Source organism: Rattus norvegicus, chromosome 17, assembly GCF_036323735.1.
Source record: "Rattus norvegicus strain BN/NHsdMcwi chromosome 17, GRCr8, whole genome shotgun sequence".
NCBI classification, from domain to species: domain Eukaryota; kingdom Metazoa; phylum Chordata; class Mammalia; order Rodentia; family Muridae; genus Rattus; species Rattus norvegicus.
The window spans coordinates 28,932,606-28,953,630 of record NC_086035.1 but is presented as its reverse complement, the minus strand read 5'-3'; the positions used below and the strand labels follow the sequence as shown (position 1 = coordinate 28,953,630).

Genomic DNA, 21,025 nt, shown 5'->3' with positions numbered 1-21,025 from the left:
AGGGTGCACCCTAGAACCAGGTCTGTTTCAGGAGTTAACCGAAGAGACCCCCAGCCCATAGCCTAGTCAGTCACCCATGGGCATAATGCTTGTTAAGTAACTGAAACACTTGGGAAGTAACTGCAAACATTCATTTAACTGGGGGAAAATGACCTGGTTTCATCACATTCTTGTTCTGAGGAGTATGGTTCAATCTCGAAGGATTTAGGTAATTAATCAATAAGACATCAAATCTCAGAAAAACCCTAAAGGCTCTACAGAAATGTTGGGCCAGAAGTTTCAAAGCAGAGACTATGAAGGTGAAGGACTCAAGGTTGAGTGTTGTTGTCCTTGTTTGTGTATTGTTCTGTTTCTTGAGACAGGGTTTCTCTGTGTGGTCCGTGGTGGCCTCAATTTCAGAGTTCTACCTGCCTCTGTCTCCTTCCCCAGTGCTGGGGTGAAAGGTGTGTACCAGAACCACATGGCAAGTATAAGGGGTTCATACACACGTGGGACAACAGGCCAAGCATGGACAAACGGGCTGAGTTAAAATGTACGAGCTTTAGTGCATGAAAGTGTGGTGCACACATACTACCTCATTAACATAATTTTTGTGTTTATGTATAACTTAAACTACACCCAAGATTTAAATGTTTTTGAAGAATTGATGCTCTAGTCCCCTTGTGATTTGTCCTAGACTCTAGGATCTAGAAGGAAGATCTCAGTTCGGCGAGGCAAGATCAAGTAAGAACTCAGTTTTTAAAAGCTTAGCAACAAATTTCACCTTTAACACTCCTTGTATACGTAGCCTCTCTCTACCATCCTTTAATAAGAAAGCATCTGGTACTTGGAACCAAAGTCGGGAATTAAAACACCAGTGAAATGAAAGGGGGCTGTAGGGCAAGCCTTCAGTTTTGTGGCCACGTGGTCTGGACCGACTGCTTCCACTCTTGTAATCTCAAGGCAAGTTTCATGTATGCTGTGTTTCCTTGTCCTAACTTCTCACTTCAGCTTCGCGTCCATCACTTCGAACCTCAGAAACAAGGCACAGACCAATGGTCCTAAAGCCCCTACGTGGGTGTCAGCTCAGGGAAGATGTCCCAGGACTTGAAGGGCAAGTACTTGGCTCCTCCCATCCCCGGCTCTGAGGGTCACACCTGGGGGTGGGTAGTTGCACGTGAGTGTCATAGACGTGGAGCCTGTCACTATCAAAGGTTGTGGCCGCCTGATCCGCGACCCCCACAAACAGAGTTGGGCACCCGATTCCCGGCCTTCCCCCCGGGTCACCTGTAATTGTAGGCGCTGAAATGCTTGCTCTCTCTCATCATCGCCCGGTACAGATCTAAAACTTGTGCGCGGCTGGAGGCTGCCATGTTGGAAACGAAAAAAAAAAAAAAATCAAAACCTAACAACAAAACCAAACAGGTCCTTCTTCGTAAAGGTGCCAAGTTTAACTGAACAGAAATGTCAAACGATGCAAAAAGCACGCTGGAAGGCAGGAGCAGCGGCTCGGCCTGGCTTGCGGCCTGGCACGCGCCCCGCGCGAGAGGTGGCGCCGCAGGCAGGACGGAGGGCAGCTAAGGGGAGGCGCCCGTAACTTGGACCCTCTGCGTTCCTCTCAGGCTGCCCCACCGGCAGGAGGCCAAGCCGTCCAGCCCCAGGCTCGCTCCTCCGGAGGACAGTCGGGCTCGAACACCGTGGCTCACAGCCTCCTTATCCTTCCGAACCGCCTGGGGGCGTGGCCTGGACCCTTTTGTCTCCGGACACCACGCCCCCTACACCTGCCCAGGCCCGGTTGCCTGGGTGACGAAGCGCACCCCTTAGCTCCGCCCTTGCCCGATTCGGCTGTCTTTGTCACTGCCTGACCTGCTGTGCGCGACAGCGAGGGTGACTTTGATTTGACTCGGCCTGGTTGGAAGCCTGAGGTTATAAGTGTCATCTTGGTTGGGGGACGCAGCGCCAGAGGTGCAGAGGTGACTAGTTATTGACTTCCTGGAGCACCGGCTTTTCTCTGGGCGAGCGGCACAAGGGACCTCGGGCCCGGGCCTCTTTCCGTCAAGATGGCGGCGCCCAGCGCGCACAGTGTCTGGGTAGCTTGAGGTTAAGCTCAGCGACTACCGATTGAACGTGTGGCCGCGTTGCGGACTTCGAAACACCCGCGTTTGTGTTTCCCCGGCGTAGGCTGGGTGAGTGCTGGCCTTGCTGCAGAGTTGAGGTGTCAGGTCGCCTGCTGTTATGCATTTTGCAATCGGCTGTGACTTCCATTTCCGGGATATTCATTGAAGGGGCTACACTATTTTTTGTTTTTTTTTTCTTTTTTTCTTACACTTTTTTTTTTAAATTTTTGAGACAGGGTCTCGTTTTGTAGTTCAGACTGCCTTTGAGTTCTTGGTCGCAGCTTTCCCAGTGTTGGGATTACATGTGTGGGACACCATGCACTACTTTTTTGATTAAGAGCACACAATTTAGCAGTGTGTAAAAAAAAGCTAAAAGTCTCGACTTTAAATGTCATGGTTAATTAGGGAACTCTTAGGACTTTAGGGGGTTTCTTAGGCATCCTTTCAGACCCAAGACAAGAACAGGGTTTTCCTCAGCATTTAGCTATTAGGAACCAACTTACTAAAGTAAGTTTCTTGGTTTGTTCCTTGATTTTAGGACTGTGCGAAGAGAAGTTTCCGATAATTCTGGTTATTGTGTTTGGAACGCACTTGTTAGTTTTGGGTCTTGTTTTATATTAAGATCTTGCAATGATCCATTCCTTTCATATCCCCCGCCTCTAAACACAGCAAAGAGTAATTTCTAAAGGCAACTTACCATGCCTTGTCGTTTGTTTTAGTGTATCAAGTTTTGAAACGATGCATGTTCTATTCGAAACAACTTGTGTTTTCAGGATCATTAATGCAGGGCACTTTAGTGTGTTTGCAACCTGTTGTCCTTGAATCTAAGTGTATCTACTAGTCTTGATGTAGTGGTATTCAAAGATATTCATGACACAGTGCTTTTAGAAACACTCTTAAGCCCTTGTTTGATTTTGTCTTAGTCAAAATAGATTTTTAAGTTTTAAATTTAATTTTTAAATAAAGAAAACATAACTTGCCCCACTTTTGTTCCCCTTCTGTTTGTTTGGTCCAGTCATTGACTCAAGTTTAATGAGATTCATTGAGTTTTATTTGCAACGAACGTCTTAAGTGGCTGACAACTGTAAAGTAGGTTTTCAGGTTATTACAGAGTCAGAGCTGAGCTGTGGTCTCTTGAGGTAATAACATATTGATTGCTGTTGATATAAAGTATAAGGCATGAGGAAAAATTACACATTGCAAGTTACAAATAGACAGAATTACCAGAGTGAGAAGGATGTAGAGTTTTAATTTTTTTGACTTGTCATTAAAGAGTGGTGGATACATTTTAATGTATTTTACTTTAATCTTGAAAGTGAACTAGGATAATTACTGTATGCAATTTATGCCAAATTACAAAAGAGTTAATTTCTAATGTATACAATAATTTATCTACGTGGTTTATCTTTGTGTGATCAATTGCAGCTTATAGGATATTCAGAGTTAAAATAGTTTGGGCAGTAGCTCTGTCAGCAAAAGAGCAGTTGAGAGTAGGAAACTGATAGCTTCTTAATGTTAGGTAAAATTTGTCAGAGGCTATGGATTTGGACTGGGTACTAGCATTGAACACAATCGACTAATGAGAGTTTAATCATAGTGATTAAACATTATTCAAGAGGTCCTATAATCATTTCAATAACCTACTTGTAAGCTATTGAGTAGATGATTATGTTGTTGCCAATGACATTTTCTGTAAACACTTTCAGATCACATTGTTAAGATCTATCACCTACTTGGTTTGGTTTTGGATATGTTGCCTGATTCTCATGCCATTTTGTTTTTCTTTGTTCAAATTAATGGCTGTAATATGCATGACATTAGTTAAAGCTATTCAACTCTCTCCCCTTCCCCTTTCTTTTCTATCTTAGCTGTTTTAGTACTTGCTCTGTAGATCAGGCTGAACTTAGAGGTCTACCTGTTCTTGCCTCCTGGTTATGTTCCCTTGCCAGTGGATATTGCTAGGGTGGTGAAACTTGGATCCCTGAGAATTAGGGCCATTAAGGTGGAGGTTATGTTTAGGCTGGCTCTGAAGATTCAGATTTGAGCTGGGCCTTGGGAGCAGAACATTTAGAGGCATGGAAGTGGAGGTGCTTTCTTAGAGGAGAAAGCATTCCTTTTATCTTGGAAAGAGTGGAAGGGAGACTCTCCTGAGGCTAGAGAGAATAAAACCGTAGCTTAAAGACTATGGTAGGGAATGGATTCTTTCCTTCCAGAGCTCAGGGTAAGGGCATGCAGTGAGAAGACACTAAGTCATCTGAACACTCATGTGATCTCAGGCAATTATTCTGCAAGCTGTGAGGGGACAGCTTTTACCTCGAAGGAAAGGCAAGCTGAGACAGTAGACGGTTTAGCCGGGATTGGACAGTTGAAAATGGGCCTACTGGCTGCTGGCTGAGCGTGTGTCCTGTCTAGCTGTACTGCTTGCTCTTATACTTCATACATATGGTCTTCTGTGCCAGCTTCAGGAATTTGAAATTGAATTGATTCCTCTCACTCCCTCTTGCTCTCTCTGTCTCTCTTGTGTTCTCGCTGTCTTTCTCTGTCTCTGTCTCTCTCCCTCTCTCCCTCCCTTCCTCTTGTTTTTCTGAGATAGTGTTTCTCTGTGTATCCTGGCTGACCTGTAACTCACTCTGTAGACCAACCAGGCTGGCCTCGAACCCAGAGATATACAGAGAATACCATCCTCTTTTTATTACTACATATGAAGGATAGCTGTTATGTTTTTGTGTGTCACGTGTATGAGAATGATGCACTAATCAAACTAGCTGTAATAATAATAGCTATTGACTTATTTTCTCTTACTGGGCTTTACTAGTCAGTTTACTAACATCCCATTTTAGTAATCTTTCTAAAGATAAATTTGAACTTGTGATTGACTCTTTTGAATGATGACTAAGAGTGTTCACTTCCTGTTTGTGCCTGTCAGTTGTTTACTGAAAACACTTGAGCTTTGCTGTGCTGATCCTGTTAATGTTTGTCAGTTACTGGAGAAATGCTACCTCAGAGTCTTAATGTACTTGACACTTAGTGTCTGCATTATTTCTACTTCTGGGGATCAAAGCCAGGGCCCTGTGTATTCAAGGCCAGCATTCTCCCATCGATCTATACCTTTAGCCTGTAGGTCTGTGATATTACAATAACTGATTTCTCAGTAGGATATTATGTCTTTGAAATTATACTGGAGACTCTGATTAACTAGAGAGTCCCTGCATAGAGTTCATGCATGATGCCTTTGCCACCACAGTGAATACTTTTATGTGATTTAATATTTCATAACGTATTAACCAAAACGTTTATTTGCTGAGCACAGCAGAAGAAATTTAGCTTGTAAACTTGTTATGTGTGTGCACTTGTTAGCTTGAATTAACTCATAATGTTTAAGTAATACGAGCCTTTTGTGAAGTGGATTACAGAAATATTGGCAGACAGTACTACAGAGTTAGGTTTGGTTAATGAGGATAACTTTATTGGGAAAATTATCATCATAGTAATTTTCAGAGAAACATAAGTTTAGAAGTAGTGCTATTGGAGAAAGCTTAGCATGTTGCACACTCTCTTTCTGAAGCAAGCTTGCTTTCTTTCTTTCTTTCTTTCTTTCTTTCTTTCTTTCTTTTTTTTTTCAGAGCTGGGGACCGAACCCAGGGTCTTGCGCTTGCTAGGCAAGCGCTCTACCACTGAGCTAAATCCCCAACCCCTCTTTCTGAAGTTTTTGAGACAAAGATTCCATGTGTCAGCTTTCTGTCACTTAAGCAGTATACGTGAAACAATCTAATGATAAGTAGGAAAGGTTTATTTTGCCTCACGACTGTGCTTTAAGTCTATGGAGGCATATCATAGTGTGAGGGTCTTAGTTTTATTATTGGTGTGACGAAATACCATGACCAAAGCACCTTGGGAAGGAAGGGGTTTATTTTGGCCTTTGCTTCTACATCCCTGTTCATCATGAAGGAAACCAGGGCAGGAAGTCAAACAGGGCAGGCACCTGGAGGCAGGAGCAGAGGCAGAGGCCTTGGAGGAGTGCTGCTTACTGGCTTGCTCCTCCTGGCTTGCACAGCCTGCTTTTTCAAACATGCCTGGGCAACCTGCCAAAGGGGTAGCATCACACTCCTAGAGCTTGCATCGGGGCCCTAGGCCTATCCACCCTGAATTTAATGTCCTTCTGCTTTGAACGGCTGAGAAGAGTTCTGAAGTGGTCTTTTTCTGTGTCCTTGAGAGATGTTTAGAAATAAAATGTTTGTTACAGGGCCCGTCTGTTGTATATTCCTGCAACCCCCCCCCCCCATATATATTATTTGTTTTTGTTACACTGTAGACTGTGATTTCTGAGCCTGTCTCCCTCTGACACACAGCAGCACTTCAGGATGTAGTCTGAACTCGGCACTGACTGCAAGCCCCTGCCTGTTGTCCCTGGACAGTTCTCCAGCCTGTTCCATCCATCATTATTTTCATATGTGATTTTCTAGTTCTTTTGAACTTCTTTCCTTTCTGCCCCATACCTAGGCTGGGCTAGGCCAGCTACCTTGAATGCTCTTCCTTCCTACCGTAGTTAAAACTACTATGTGAATGCACCTTCTTTAATTGAAGCACATCTTGCACTTTGATGTGCCTCAGAATTGTATAGTGCTTTTTCAGCTGAGAGTGACAGGACTTACCACAGACAGCTGAGTCATGCCGAGTCACACCTTTGCAGTAGTTTTGTTGATCCCTGTGACATCAGGGTTCTGGTTCCTGATGGAGCCTTACTGTTGCCTGTTTGAGTGCCATTGCCAAGGACCTGGTTTTCTTCTTTTTCCTAACAAGTCTTCTCAATGCCTACTTAATCCCTCAGCTTTCAGCCTATCTTGGTTTGTACCACTAATACTTGCTGGGTGCTTATTTCTAGAACCTGAGAAGAAGAAGGGGGGCCAGTCAATTTTTTTCATTCATTGTCCTCATCCATGTTCATTCATCTATGAGGTGATATGACATCAGGAACAGGGTTATGATTATTTAGTCTGAATCACCTGCCTGACTTAGAGGCAAGGTGTGTACAGCTGCTCTCAGTGGGTAGGCATGAAAGTTGGGGGATGAGTATGTTGGTGTAGGCCACACACTGAAATACAGATAGTGAAGACAAGGGGGTGTTTATTGTAGAGAGCCACGAAATTCTCTAGGGTAGTCTTGCCAGAGTCGCAGGCTTCTTTATGTGGTTATTCAGTTAATATTGTTCTTGGACATTAGGCTGAAGGTTTGAGAATAGGTACTGTCTCTGCTTATCACCCTTCCCCCAATACTTCATATTAGCTTTGTGCATAACGTTTGATTAACAAACACCGATGGTTGAATGAACTAGTAAATCTACTCTTAAGCGGCTCACCTGTGAAAATTGGCAGGCGACTCCATCATGCTGTTAGTTGTCTGTGAATTTGACAGAATTTAACTGCTTTTCCCTGACCATTGCCTGGGTCCTAAAAATGAAGGGTCTTAGGCAGTCATAGTAATTCAACCTCCTACACCCTCAGGTCACCTTCTTCCTCTAGCTTGCCCTCACTTCTTAAAGATTCCTGTGCCCAAACAGCACTGCTAGCTATGGACCAGCTGTCCCAACATATGAGCCTATGAGGAATATTTTACACCCAAACCATAACACTGTTATAAATAAATTCCTTATAAATAAATCTGAGTTTCTTGCTTCAGCTTTTTAAAGGTTTGGTTTAGAATTCATTGCTACATATTTTGAGGTTGTCTTTGCTACTTAGGAAGTTTTAGGATATTTTCATTTATTTGTTTTACAGAAATCTGTTATGTATACACATAGATTAAGATCCTTTTTACTTAAGAATGTTTGTACACAAAAACATCTCTAGAATAACCACTCATCTCTCACAGACTTCACTTGATTTAAGATCATTTAGACTAAATGTCATTTGTTGAGTGACTGTTCCTTGGTTGTAATTTAAGTCACACCCTCATGGTTTCATTATGGATTTTAACAGCTAATTCTTTCCCTTATCTCTGTGATTTAAAATTATATGTCTGTATAATGATAGGTTATTAGTGTCACAAAGACTTGCTGAAGAATAATGATATTTATTGCTAATAAGCTGGAAGCTTTGCAGTGTCAAATATTTGTGCCTTACATGCTAGAAGTTTATTAAAGTGATGGGTATGTAGATGACTTTGAGAGGTACAGAGGTGACTTTAAGGGGTATACATAATTTTATAGGTAAATGAAAGTTTTATTGATGTTTAAAATAATACATCATCCATAAGATTAATTACAAAGATAATTGGGAATCAATAATATGGTTGAGCAGTTATTGCATACAAATCCTTACATAGTCACTGTTGTATAAGGTTGTGGTTCTGACAAGTATATGGCCTTAAGGATCCTGTCCTTCAAAAACCTTGATTTTGTTTTTTTTTGTCAGGCTTGGACACTCTATTTTAACCTATCTAGTCTTACACTAGCTAAGAGTTGATTTCTACATAAGTATGCGAATCCCACAACAGAAGACCATGTCTATTTTGTTCATCACTGTAATCATAACATAGATGCTTAGTAACCATTTTATGATGAATGAGTGGATGAAAGAAAAGAAGCTTTAAGTCTTTAGATTCTGCGCCTCTTGTCTTTCTGATCATTGTAGGTAACACGCACTGTTTCTGTGTGACATAGTGTTTGTTCACTGCTCTCTGTTGGTCAGGGCTTGGGATAGATTTTATTGTCTCTGAGTGTATTAATGGGCCAAGCATCATGTTCTTTTAGGAGAGTAGTGCATATTTTAAGTACTTTTTACTCTGGTATTTTATTCTTAAATTTGTGTTATCTTTAAGCCTGCTTTATTGGCACAATTTTAGTGATTTTGAGTGAAGTGTCTGGTACACTCTCATAAGTTGTTGACACTGTCACTTACGATGGAGGTACTCCCTAATACATCCTATGCTATGCTATTAACACATGCCATGATCCCGGCTTGCTATTAGTTTTACTGTATCTGGGGAGGGTTGTATGTTTTGTGAGAGGCATTTGTATTTCACAGCTGTGCAAACTTTTCATTTTGTTTTGGGGGATTCACTTGACATCGGGGTGATGACATTATTCATTTTCTAACCCAAGATACTTGAGATCAATGAAGGCGAGTGACCTAATAGTTATGTTGGGACACTGGCATGTACCTCCGTTGTCTTAGAGACACAAACATGTGCAGACAGTTTGATCCTGGAACTATTCGTAACGGTTTCGGACTGTCATCTGCAAGCCTTTGTGTCTGAAACCAGGCCTCATTCTCATAAGGGAAAGCCATCATTTATTTTGTTTGTAGAGACAGAAAAGGTTTAAGAACTCAGAATTTTTATCCCAATTGGCTTATCCTGTCTTTATTTCCATGATTTTGTTTGGTGGGAGGCCGGTGTTGGGGTTCGGCAAAAGGGATATTTTGCTTCAGGGCTGACACTCTTTGTGCATGATCAGCTGGTTGAACTCAGGTATTGGGGGTACTGTTCTACTTCAGTCATTTCATTTAATACAGGAACTGTGGCTGTGTAGTTAATGTCCAATCACAATCTTATGTCGAGGATTCTGTGGGACAGATTGTGAATTGTACAGAAACATCACAGAGTTAGCGACATGGCATCTATAGATTTCTCAGTTTTCCCCTTGCAGCTCTGCAGCCTGGGCTTTGGAGGGGCCTATTGTTGTCTTTCCTGGGCTGACTCAGGGTGTCCAATTCAGGGCGCCCCTAAGGCAAAATGATTCATGTCAGCGGAATATGGCCTGAAGCTTCAGGTAGAGATTTTCCTGATGGTCACTGACAAGTTTGGGGGTTCTTTCTTTAAAAGATTTACCAGACATTAATAAAGGAGTCTGACAGGAACTTTCTCTCATATCGCATAAATAAAACAGATATTGTTACCCAAATTTTGGCAAAAATAAAACCAGAAACTCACGCTGAAGCTTAGGGCCTTTAAATAGTAGCAAGTTCAGATGATACTGCTATTTGAATTGGAGACTGTTAGATCCTGAAATGTTGGCATTTTCTATATACTGTCATGTCACATACAATTTGGTAGTGCAAATAAACCTAAGAAATAATTTACATTTACTGTGGTTTTTTTTTTTTTTTTTTTTTTTATCTTTCTACCCTGGGTGAGCATTCATTTCTAATCCTTTTGTTGTCCTAGTGTTGGCTAGTCTGCATTCTCTTTGGTTTTGTGTTTAAGAAGGTTAGAGTTGGTGTGACTGTTAGAGTGACCATAGTGAGTGATTATCCCTACACAGCACACATGTGCCGAGCCTGTCTTCAGTAGTGGATGAGGATGACCTGTGGTTTTCTATTTTGGTGAGGATCCCACAGCCTTTTTTCCACAATTTTGTATCAGGTTCTCTTCCTCCCCCTGCCCCCTTACCCCCCTTCCATGCCATGTTTAGATCCTGCAACTTTTGGAAAATTGATGAGAGTTTTAAAACATTCCTGCCCAGGCAGTGGTGGCACTTGGGAGGCAGTGGCAGAGGCAGATGGATCTCTGTGAGTTTGAGGCCAGTCTGGTCTACAGAGGGAGTAGGGTCCATCTGGGGCTACACAGAAACACTCACCTCAAAAACAAAACAAAATAACACAAAACAACACAACACAACCAAAAAAGATTCCTGACCTTGTCAGCTCAGTCATTTGGCATAGTGATTTCCAGCCCGTTTGGGTGCAAGGGGGACCGCACTACTTTTATCTGTTCTTTGACATAGCAAGAAGGGCTCCTGTGAATTCTTGTGTGCTCCAGCGCCACCTGTTACAGTGTCTAACACATGAATGTCATCCCATTTCTCAAACATGCAGCTACCATGGTGACGTGATTCATTAGTGTTTCATGTAGCTGAATTTTATGCTGTTTATTGAAATTATATATCTGGTCTTAAGAGAGGTGGATCTATTTCAGAGTTAAAACTTACTTTTCCCCTAGACTAGAGTAGCTTGAGAGCCCCCGACGACTTCCTAATCAAGGAATAGCGGCTCTGCCTCTTTAGCGTGATAGTTCCCAGCTGGCCTGATAATTCCTTGGCTTCAAGGCCTCCTCTTAGCCCCTCACTAATGTGGCTGAAGCATGTTTTCTCAGTCTGTGCTAATATCAGGGATCAGGTCATCTTTGGCTCCCATCCTTGGTAAGATAAGCAATCAGTAAACTATCTTGCATTTAATGCAGCTTCGATTTTGTTTATGTGCTAGACAGTATGTTATTAGAATACATGTAGAGGTAAATTAGTAACTTGACCATACTTTGCAGTGGATTCAGTGGGTATTTGCATAGGCTTCCATAAATCTTTGCCAATTGGTCAGTAATTCAGTGCAAGATCTTACTAATGTGGTAATTTCATGATTTACTTCTAGTTTTTGTTTTTTTGATTTCTTTCATTTAGCAGAATTCTTGTATTTAAGTAATGCTAATTCTGTAATTGTGTGTGATTTTGCCTGGATAGATCCCGTGCTTCTGCTTCTCTACATTCGCAGTTCAGCTCCCTGCGAACTAAGGGAACTACTCTTGACTTACTAAGCACCAGTTGCTGGAGAGCTGTCCATGGAGCCATGCTTGGTGTTCCTGACAATAAGGGGTACAGCTGGGATTTGCAGTCACACATGGATTGAGCAGATTTCCTCAAAAGTCTCCTTGTTGAGCATTTCTCCTACTGTGTCCTGATATTTCACCAGACTGTATGCTCGCAGCCCTCCACTAGGACTTCCGGTTTGTTGTTCTGTGTATATTTCGCTGAATCCTCCTCTTAGCTTCCCTGCTCTCCACACCAAGCATAGATTCTGTGTTACTTGTCTTGCTGCTGTGACAGAATGCCTGATAAAACCACCATTATGAAGAATGGGTTTATTTGGCTAATGTTTCAGGGACACAGACCACCGACATGATCACCTTGGATTTTCAGTAAGGAAGCAGAGAACAATGAATGCTTTTGCTTTGCTAGCTTTCTCCTTTCTATCACTCTGGGACCACAGGCAGTGGGATGGTACCAGTCACATTCGAGGTAGGTCTCTCTGTTTCAGTTAACCTAATCTAGGTAGTACTTCACAGACATGCCCAGTGATTTGTTTTCATGGTGGTTCTAAATCTCATCAAGTTGACAAGATTAACCATCATGCAGTCATAGTACCCTCCTCTGCTTCGCTCCCGTGTATTTGCTAGCAGACTTGATTGCAGTGTAGGGAAGATACCTTGTGGATATATCAGTATGTTTGTCTTCCTGTATCCTTACCATAACATTTTGGTCTGTTATTTGGTGATATTGTATATATAATCCATATGTTGAGCACACCCCCTGAGATATTCACTTAGTGGGTGTAATACTCTCCCAATTGAAACTTGGTCTCTTATCCATGCCTTCTCCCAAGGACCATTTCCCGTGGACCCAGCCATGGGAAATTGTGGTGGCATATAGTTATTTTGTATCGTTCAGTTTTGACTTTTTCTTTCTGTGCTCATTTGGACTGCTTCCACTGGTCTCCTGGCAGGATTAAGGGGAGGAGAGTAAAGGGATTCAGTGGTTCTGTGTTAGCTGGGTGGATTAGTCCTCCAGAAGTTTAGCAGACATTTTCCTGAGCTTTTCCAAAACACAAAGAAAGCTAGACTTGGTCCTTCCAACTCCATCTTCCTTGAGTGAACGGTTCCTCTTGGGTTTGCTGTGTCCTTTTTCTTTGCTCCTGGCTCATCTGAGGTGCTTTCACAGCAGACATATTCGTGTTGCTCACGCCAGGCGATCTTTGCTCTTCACAACCCATGAGCCAGATAGTGCCCACTGCGCACAGCAACAGGGACGTCCCCAAAGAAGTCCTGTGCACATGCTATCAGCTTGTTTCTGCTTTCCGTGCCTTCTGGGTGCACATTCGTGGTCTGTCTCACGGCATGGAACACACATCAGCTCCTGTCCCAGGCTGTTAGGGAGGCAGCTACATTTCTTACTCTCCATGCATGCAGGGGCTCCTTCAAGCTTCCTTGAAGGGATTCTTATTTGTAGATAATGTATTTATGTTGAAGAAGTCATTGTGTTGTTTTTTGATCATGTTCCTTTTTATATACATCTGTCTTCTATTTGAACTATAATAATAATAATAATTTATAAAAGTGTTAATGTGTTGCTTTTAATAGCTGTATACATCATTGGGAAGCTGGCTTTTCTTCTATCAATCTGTGAGAGTTATATGCTAACCGCTGCTCAAATGTGGTAGCACTTGCAGAGTTTTTGACAGATTTTCTATAGAACTTTGCATCTCATGTTACATGTTTTCTTTGCTACTCAGAATCTGTAACTCCACTGACTGTCTCTGAGTACTTACTGTTCAGCTGACCAACCCTAAGATTGAGAATGATAATACAGTTCCTCATATATGAACAAGCAGGAGGTAAACCAATGGTATTCTTATTCTTTTTCTTCATTCTTTTCCCCAGTAAGCTAGCAGTTTACACACAGGGAATGCTATACAGGAGTTGAAGCCTGAGTTTAGTGAAAATTAAAGCATCTGTATCTCCATTTGTAGCTTACTGTACTCTTCTGTCTAGTTTTGCAAGAGGAAATTAAATCTAAATATTCAAGAGGGAAACAGAAAGATGTCTTCTGAAAGATGTCTTTCATTGTCTTTTGATTGGGTCATCTCAAGTTTTGCTCTGTGAGTTTGACAGGATCTGACTCGTAAAGAGTACATTAGATACCAAAAACACAGGCAGAGTAGTGGAAATAAATCCAGATATATTCAGCGCTCACCCATGCTGTACACTTTATGCACACCTCACATTCAATTTCCGATGGGGACTCTGGAGAAAACAGCACTTTGCTTCCTAATAGATCATAAGCTCGCAGGGGAGCTTACTTTGCTGAGGTGTCAAGGCTGAACCTTGAGCCCAAAGCACAGCATGTTTTGGGGGTTTGGATTCTTTCTTGGCTAAGTATTCCATCCTTCCCTGAGGTGGGATGGCTGAGCCTCTCAGGCTCTTTTCTTGGCTAGTCACATTCATTCCTTCTCTTTGCTTCACAGTTTGGCATGGCTAGCTATGGTGTGTAGCACAGAAACAGAGTTTTCCATAATTTACCATCAGCTATTGTCCTTTGTGGCCTCAGTGTGCTCACAGCTTGTTCAGAGCTGTGACGTTTTGAGAAAGAGTATACTGATGACTTGTGCCTGGGCCATTGAGCGAGAGCATTGCTTCCTGCCCCCCCCCCCCCCCCCCCCAGCTACTTGTCTGCTCGACACCGCTCTCGGTTCTGAATACCCGATTTCCTAGCTTTGAGCCTTCTTACTTCATCCTCACAAAGCTCTGCTGAAACATGAGTTCTGTTTTATATATGTGAAAACTGGAGCTGAGAGTAGTCACGAATGAGCCAGTGCCACATAGCCAATCGACAGTGCAGCTGGGATTTGAACTCCAGTGTGTCTGTAAGTCTTTCCTTCCCTCACACATGTACTCCCTTCATGTTTCTGTGTAGGACAAAGGGTTTGAGTCATCATGAAGGTCATACTGACTTTGTCAGTTTTCAGTTCCTAGCTATGTTAACTGACAGATGGATCACTTTTGGTCTTATTTGTCTACTGGTTTTCTATCATGTCTTTTGTTCTGTAGCCAAGAGAAACGTCTCAATACCAGGGCTCTTGTACCAGGTGGAGAAGGGAAGATAGTTTTAGTCCATTATTGGTAGTGAGGCCGCTATCTTAAAACAAAACAAAACAAAACAAAACAAAACAAAACAAAACAAAACAAAAGTAGACTTTAGGGACATTATGTCAGCAGGCCCAGGTAGCTGCATGAAATGGCAGACCTGTGTGTTCACAGCCCCTGTAATTGGCTGCTCATGCCATTTCTTACCAGCCCTGTGGCATTGAACCTCTGAACTTGGGAGGATGATGCAAACACCTTGCGTGCATTGCAGCGCTGAAGCACGGCACTCAGAACTCTTTGGCTAAGTGTGCTGAGAACTTTGCTTAGGGAAACTTAGGCAGAATGGGCCCTTTACTTGAACTTTGCCTCTCTTACTAAGCAGTTTTTAGGACTAATCTTGTCTTTAATCTTGAGACATGTCAAAGTGAGTATTACACCATGACTTTTTACTTGCCAGTTAAACACGTCTTCTCATAATGTATGTACCTCATACTTTCAGTTCCTTAACAGCAAATCTATTCAGCCAAATCAGATGTTGCAGTTGCCATGGCCTGGATTTATATCCTAACTTGCTGGCAAAGTGCTTTTTAGTCACACTTTATACAGAAGCATGAAGCTAAGTTAGGAGCTTCCTGAAAATGGCCAGTGCTTCTGGCTTTTCACTTCTGTGCTGATTTGAATAAGAACACCCCATGGTGTGTTCATAACTGTTTAGAAGGAGTAAAGGATTAGGAGGTGTAGCCTTTTTGGAGGAAGTGCATTACTGGATGTTTCAAAAGCCCATACTAGGCTCAGGGTGTGTGTGTGCGTGTGCGTGTGTGTGTGTGTGCGTGTGTGTCTGTCTGTCTGTCTCCTTCCCTCCCTCTCTACCTATGGGTTAGCATGTATCTCAGCCACCGCTCCAGCACTATAATCTGTCTTCATGCCAACATGCTTCCAGCTATTCCTCACAGCAATAGAATACTAAGACAACTTTTTGTAAAATTTTATGATTTTTATTAAATAATGTTTTTACTCATCTCAAATTTTAACTCATAATGAAATTTCATATAATGTAGTATTTGCATGCAAAGTGACAATGTGTGGAAATTTAGGTACTTAAGAGTAGGTGTGGCTTCCAAAATTGCAGTTAAGTCTGAGATACAATTTGAACTGCAGAAATAGCATTTGAAACATACAGCAGAACGTTTTTTGAGTAGAGTACTAGGTATTTCATGGATTCAAAGCTGAATTGAATGGCTGTGGACAATTTGAGAGGCAGTTTGAGTCATCTTGGGTCTTCACACTGCTGAAAACTTGTAAATTGTCAGTTGGAAGCAGTGGTTGATCCTGGCTACACATTACGGTTATGGGCTGTAGAGTTACTGTCAGGGAGCACGTGCCCACAATCTGTCAGAGTCATTGGAGGGTGTGCCTTACAGGAATATTTTAAAATAGCTTCACACTTTATCCACTGGTTAGGAAAAGCTGAGGACAGATGGCCTTAGTTCTTCCCAGAGCGCACGCCTCTGATGAAATTGCAGCTATAGCCCATGGCTGGGCTAGCCTAGTCTTTGAAGTCAGGGCCTCTTTTGTACTCTTCATTGTTTCCTCAAGAGATGCTATCCTGTGGCTCTTTAACGCACAGTAAAGGTTTCAAAATGGGCACATATGTGCAGTCTCTGGTACTTGAGAGACAGGAACAGAAGGATGTCAGTTTCAGCTTCTCGTGAGCCTAGTGACAAGTTCTTGGTTAGCAGGAGCACTTAGACCTTTTCTCAGATAGAGAAGTAGAAACAGGCTAGGGTGCAGCTTAGGGTGCAGCTTAGGGTGCAGCTTAGTGTTAAGTGCTCGCCTGCTGTGCACGAGGCCCTGGGAACTGATGAAAGATATTTGTCGATAAACTATGTCTTTTTACAGTGTAGGTAGAAACTTAGGATGAGTGAGTTTGATTTTGTGGAATTTACTGTACAAAAGCATGGTAAATTCACATTGAGTTGACTGCATAGAAATGTGTACTTAGACTTTTAACTTGAATCTTTGCAGGGCCAAAGATATATGAGAAGACCTTCCCTGGGATGCTGTGTATTGGCCATTACCCCAGTCAGCTGTGGTTACCAGGCCCGGGTGCCATATATGCTATAGTGTGCTCTGTTGCTGTGCTAGAATGTACTTTTCCTTACATGGTTTAAATGTGTTTTCAGGTTGTGTTAATTTAAACTTGCTGTGGAATATTAGTCTCATTGCTGTGACAAACACCTGTCCCCTGCCTCCTAAAAAGGGTTAAAGAAGGCCTCATTCTGGCTTCCATTGAGGGTGAGGGTTCATTTTTCAGGGAATTCACGGGAGCTAGAGTAAAGACAGTTGTTGACATTGCATCTGTAATCAGGAAGCAGAGAGATGAGTGTTAGTCCTTAGCCTGCTTGCTTCTTTCCTCCTTTTATTTAGTTTTGTATCCCAGCCCAGGGCGTGGTGGCTACATTCATGCCAGATCTTCCCTCCTCAGTTAAAGCTTTCTGGAAACCCCATCCAGACAGGGTCAGTGTGTGTCTCCTAGGTGCCGAGGCATAGCAGGCTGATAGTGATGATCAGTAGTTACCGTGCATGGGTTTCCTGGGTGTGACCTCTTAAGAGTCACAGAGCATTGGTGCTCCAGCTTCAGTTTACATTGATTGCATCGTCCAGTGCAGCATGGACTGCTGGGCAACCACTGGTGAAACAGAGATGCTCCTGCCTCCAACCTGGCTAGATCAGCAATCATGCAAGTAAGTGGTGGTTGTTGGGGGCTTGGGATCTCCAAGGAGAGGAGATTTGGTGACACTCCATCAGCTGAGAAGGACCAGGTTTCTTTCTATCTACATGTTCCCGACTATTAACAGTGTAGCCCAGGGACCAGATTTGATTGGTATGCCTTGAAATAATGTTCATATGTGCCAACTACATTCACTCCCCAACCTCAGAATACTGTGACACAAGGAAATTCTTTACCTCTTCTGGTACGTAAGCCAGATTCAACTGGATGCCACTCTGTAATTAACTTCTTTTTTCTCCTCAGTTATTTGGTAACTGAGGTGTGGAATAAAGCTACAAGGAGTGAGAGCCTTAGAGTTTTGTTTAAAGCTCATGCATGTGTAGACGTGACTGGTTCACAGGATGTTTTGTCACTAGTCAGGTGCAGACATCCCTTCGATACAAGTCAGCTATTGACCTTTGACCATCTGAAAGACTTAAAAGACATTGAAGCCCAGCTAAAGTGGCCATGTAGAACTGCAGAATGGCTTGCATTTGAAATAAAGACTTCAGAGATTTAGAGCTGCCTGTTTGAGGAAGGAAAAGGAGCAGCAGTTCCAAATGGATGGCTGTAGGTGTGCTTTCTTTCAGAGTTCCCAGGACACATGTGCTTGTGAGAAAGGTATAAGCTCTCTGTGGAGTCGCAGCAGTGTGAAGCAGAACTTAAGTCCAGCACACCCGGCCCCAGAGGCTTTCTAAGTCATCTTCATAGGGCATAGAGTGTGCTGAAATGCTAAATCTGAACTGAGTTCTTGTGTACTAGCATCTTATCAGAGTACCAGGTTTAGGGGAAGTGTTTTTCAGTGTTCATGGTACTTGGCTTGCCCACTGGCTGTTTAGTTTGAAACATGGAAGAACATGTTTGCTTTCTACATGCTCAGCACCGCTGCCCATGTAACCCTAACATAGTTTTGTCCATTTCACAGCTCCTATTTTAAGGACATTCATAGCCTGTTTCCAATCCCTACTCGAGTAAGTGACAGAAGTGCTGAGAAACAAGTAATTGTGAGTTGGTGTGAGGACCCATTCTGTTTAACCTGCACAGTTGTTATTCAAAACATTTCTTCCTTTATGGTGTAGTCCACTTTCCAAACCCAGGTCAGCTCACAGAGGCCCAGCCATTGACACTTCGAGTTACTTCATTATCATCTTGAAATGCAGGACTGAATGTCATCCTAGGTCTACAGTGAGTCCTGATCTTCTCCAGCTTGTGTGTCCACAGGCATAAATAGTGACGTTTCCTGCCTTTTTCAGTCTAAGGTGACATGAAACTGTCTGTCCTCTCCTTACCCCCAGAGACAGTGGAGAGCAGTGACTCACAACCTGCGAGGAGTGAGGATATTTATACTGTGATTCATAACAGTATCAAAATTGCAGTTATGAAGTAGTTATGAAAATAATTTTATTATTGGGGGGTCACCATAACATGAGGAACTGTATTAAAGTTCGCAGTATCGGAAGGTTGAGAAACTTGGAAGTAGAGTCTAAGAACACTTTGATTTCTCTCCTTTGTTTTTCTGAGACAGTGGGCACCGTGAGTGTCATAGTCTGATATTTTACTTAGAATGTCCACCTTAGTGAGCCTTTACTTGAAAGAAGTTGAATTTTAATTATCGCAATATGTTTAGACAGAGAGTCTCTGCGCGTGAATGTTTGGGTGTGTGGATTTAAAGTACATTCGTTGGCATTGTCATTTACAGCTCTTTACTGTCTCGAGTCCTGTTAATTTGCTTTACATCTTGAGTACAATAGGGCACAGGACTGAAAGCCTGTCACGGCTTGTCTTTTGCATTTGATTCTTCAGTTAGTAAGAGATGTGGCATTTTTAAACACTTTCTAGCAGAAGGGGTTCTGTTTTCTTTCCCCTAAGAGAGATTCAGCAAAGAGAGAAATACATGGGTAGCTCAGCTCCATGGAAGAAGAGAGGAGGGTGGCATCTTCCTGTCATGCTCAGGAGAACCTGCATATACCAGAGGACAAAGGCTGTAGTGGTCCTCTGTAGCTCTCCTTCCTATAGTCTGTTCAGGGGTCATGGGCCTTCTGCAGGGGCTCGTGGGTTCCAAAGATGGCTTGGGTTGAAGTTGGTGTACTGTAGTGAATACCACAAGGGACCTGATGATCTCATGTCAGAAAACTTCAGTGAAAAAGGCAAAGAGAAAGGGATGATAGAACCTCAGAATTCATGTAAATGGACCCGGGAGTTGCTGGATACATATGTTATGGTTTAGTGGGTTTTATTTTTCACATAAGTTAAAACCTATCTCTACCTAAAAGAATTGAGGTTGAAAGGTCTTGAGATACGCAATTGGTAAGCTGGAGACACAGAAGAGCTAATTTTTTAGATTTATTTTCCTTGGTGCTGGGTTTACTCTTTGAGGGTTTGCTTCCCTACTTAGATACCTTTAGAGCCCCTCTCAGACAGGCACTGAGGAATTACAGAGTTTCAAGTTTGTCATCAGAATGGTCTTCTAAAGGCTGAGGATTGTTAACCCTCTCCCCCTGCCATTTCCCATAGTGGCTGTGCTGAGGGGCCTACCAATTGCCACCAAGTAGAAAGGATTGTTCACTCTGATTTATTCTTCTCAGCAGCTCAGAATTGTTGGAGGCTGTGTGGTTGTTCGCCTTTGGTGGAAATAATGACAATGCCCTTAAATAGAAGTTCCTGTGACGAAAATATCTCTACTGCCCATGATAACAGTGGTGTGGAAGGACACGGCCATTTAAAATTCACGGTGATTTAGAAGCTCATTCACATCTCTATTTCCACTGTTAGGAAGCAACAAAATTAATAGCTCTTTTGTACATGCCCACTCAGAAGTTGATACGTCAAGAAATGAGATTACCAAAAGACAGGTGATTTAAAGGAAGGAGGAGGGTGCCTTGGGTTATATATGGGCTGTGCTCCAATTTCCCCTTGAAATAAATGTGAATGTCAGATAAATACTTTGCTTGGTGTTTCAAGTTAATGAGACAGCTACAAAATATACTAAATTTACTGTCTAGAATATGCTTAGCCATTCGCGCCCTGAGTACCATGGTGCTCAGTTCCCAGTGTCTTGGAACTTGGTTTGTGTCTTGTTTTTATGAAGACTTATTGGTCTAATCTGGGCTTAACCCTTGCTTCCTTAGATAAGCTTCCCCTGTCTTTTTTTTTTTTTTTTTTTAAATCTAAAAACATACTTTCCCCCTCCCACCTTTAAGGTTCCTCTTAGTCTCTTTCTTAAATTGCCACCTTTCTGTCTATAGTTAGCACAGTGTCCATCACAAAACAGGTACCGTACAAACATTTATTGAAGGAAGCAGGATGATGGTGTGTTTCAGAAAAAGGCACTTAGGTGTTTTGAGTAGTTCTGGAGGGGGTCTAGCAGGCAGTCTGGTGGTGGACATGTTTCTTGTTTCTCTGTCTAATAAGCCAGCCACTGCCACTGCCACAGCAGCTCTGGAGAGCTTGTAGCCTGCCTGCGGAGCGGAGGCACAGACTTTCTGTTTCATAGAATTTTAATTAACCAGTCACAGATGGCTAGTGATTGCTT

General features: G+C 42.5%; 2 protein-coding genes across 22 annotated transcripts in view; one reads left to right on the top strand and one right to left on the bottom strand.

The window, feature by feature from the left end:
• Positions 1 to 1,719, bottom strand: part of Lyrm4 (LYR motif containing 4) — a 115,389-nt gene extending 113,670 nt beyond the window's left edge. The window contains exon 1 of the mRNA NM_001400908.1: positions 1,267 to 1,719. Within this exon, the coding sequence (NP_001387837.1) occupies positions 1,267 to 1,352 (86 nt within the window). The 5' untranslated portion in view covers positions 1,353 to 1,719. The remainder of the gene's footprint in view (positions 1 to 1,266) is intronic.
• Positions 1,720 to 1,812: 93 nt separating this feature from the next.
• Positions 1,813 to 21,025, top strand: part of Fars2 (phenylalanyl-tRNA synthetase 2, mitochondrial) — a 427,082-nt gene continuing 407,869 nt past the window's right edge. For 5 of the 21 annotated variants that reach the window (XR_010058866.1, XM_063276399.1, XM_006253823.5 and 2 more), the window contains exon 1: positions 1,813 to 2,165. The gene's annotated coding sequence lies outside the window, so the exon portion shown is untranslated. 21 annotated transcript variants of the gene reach the window in all.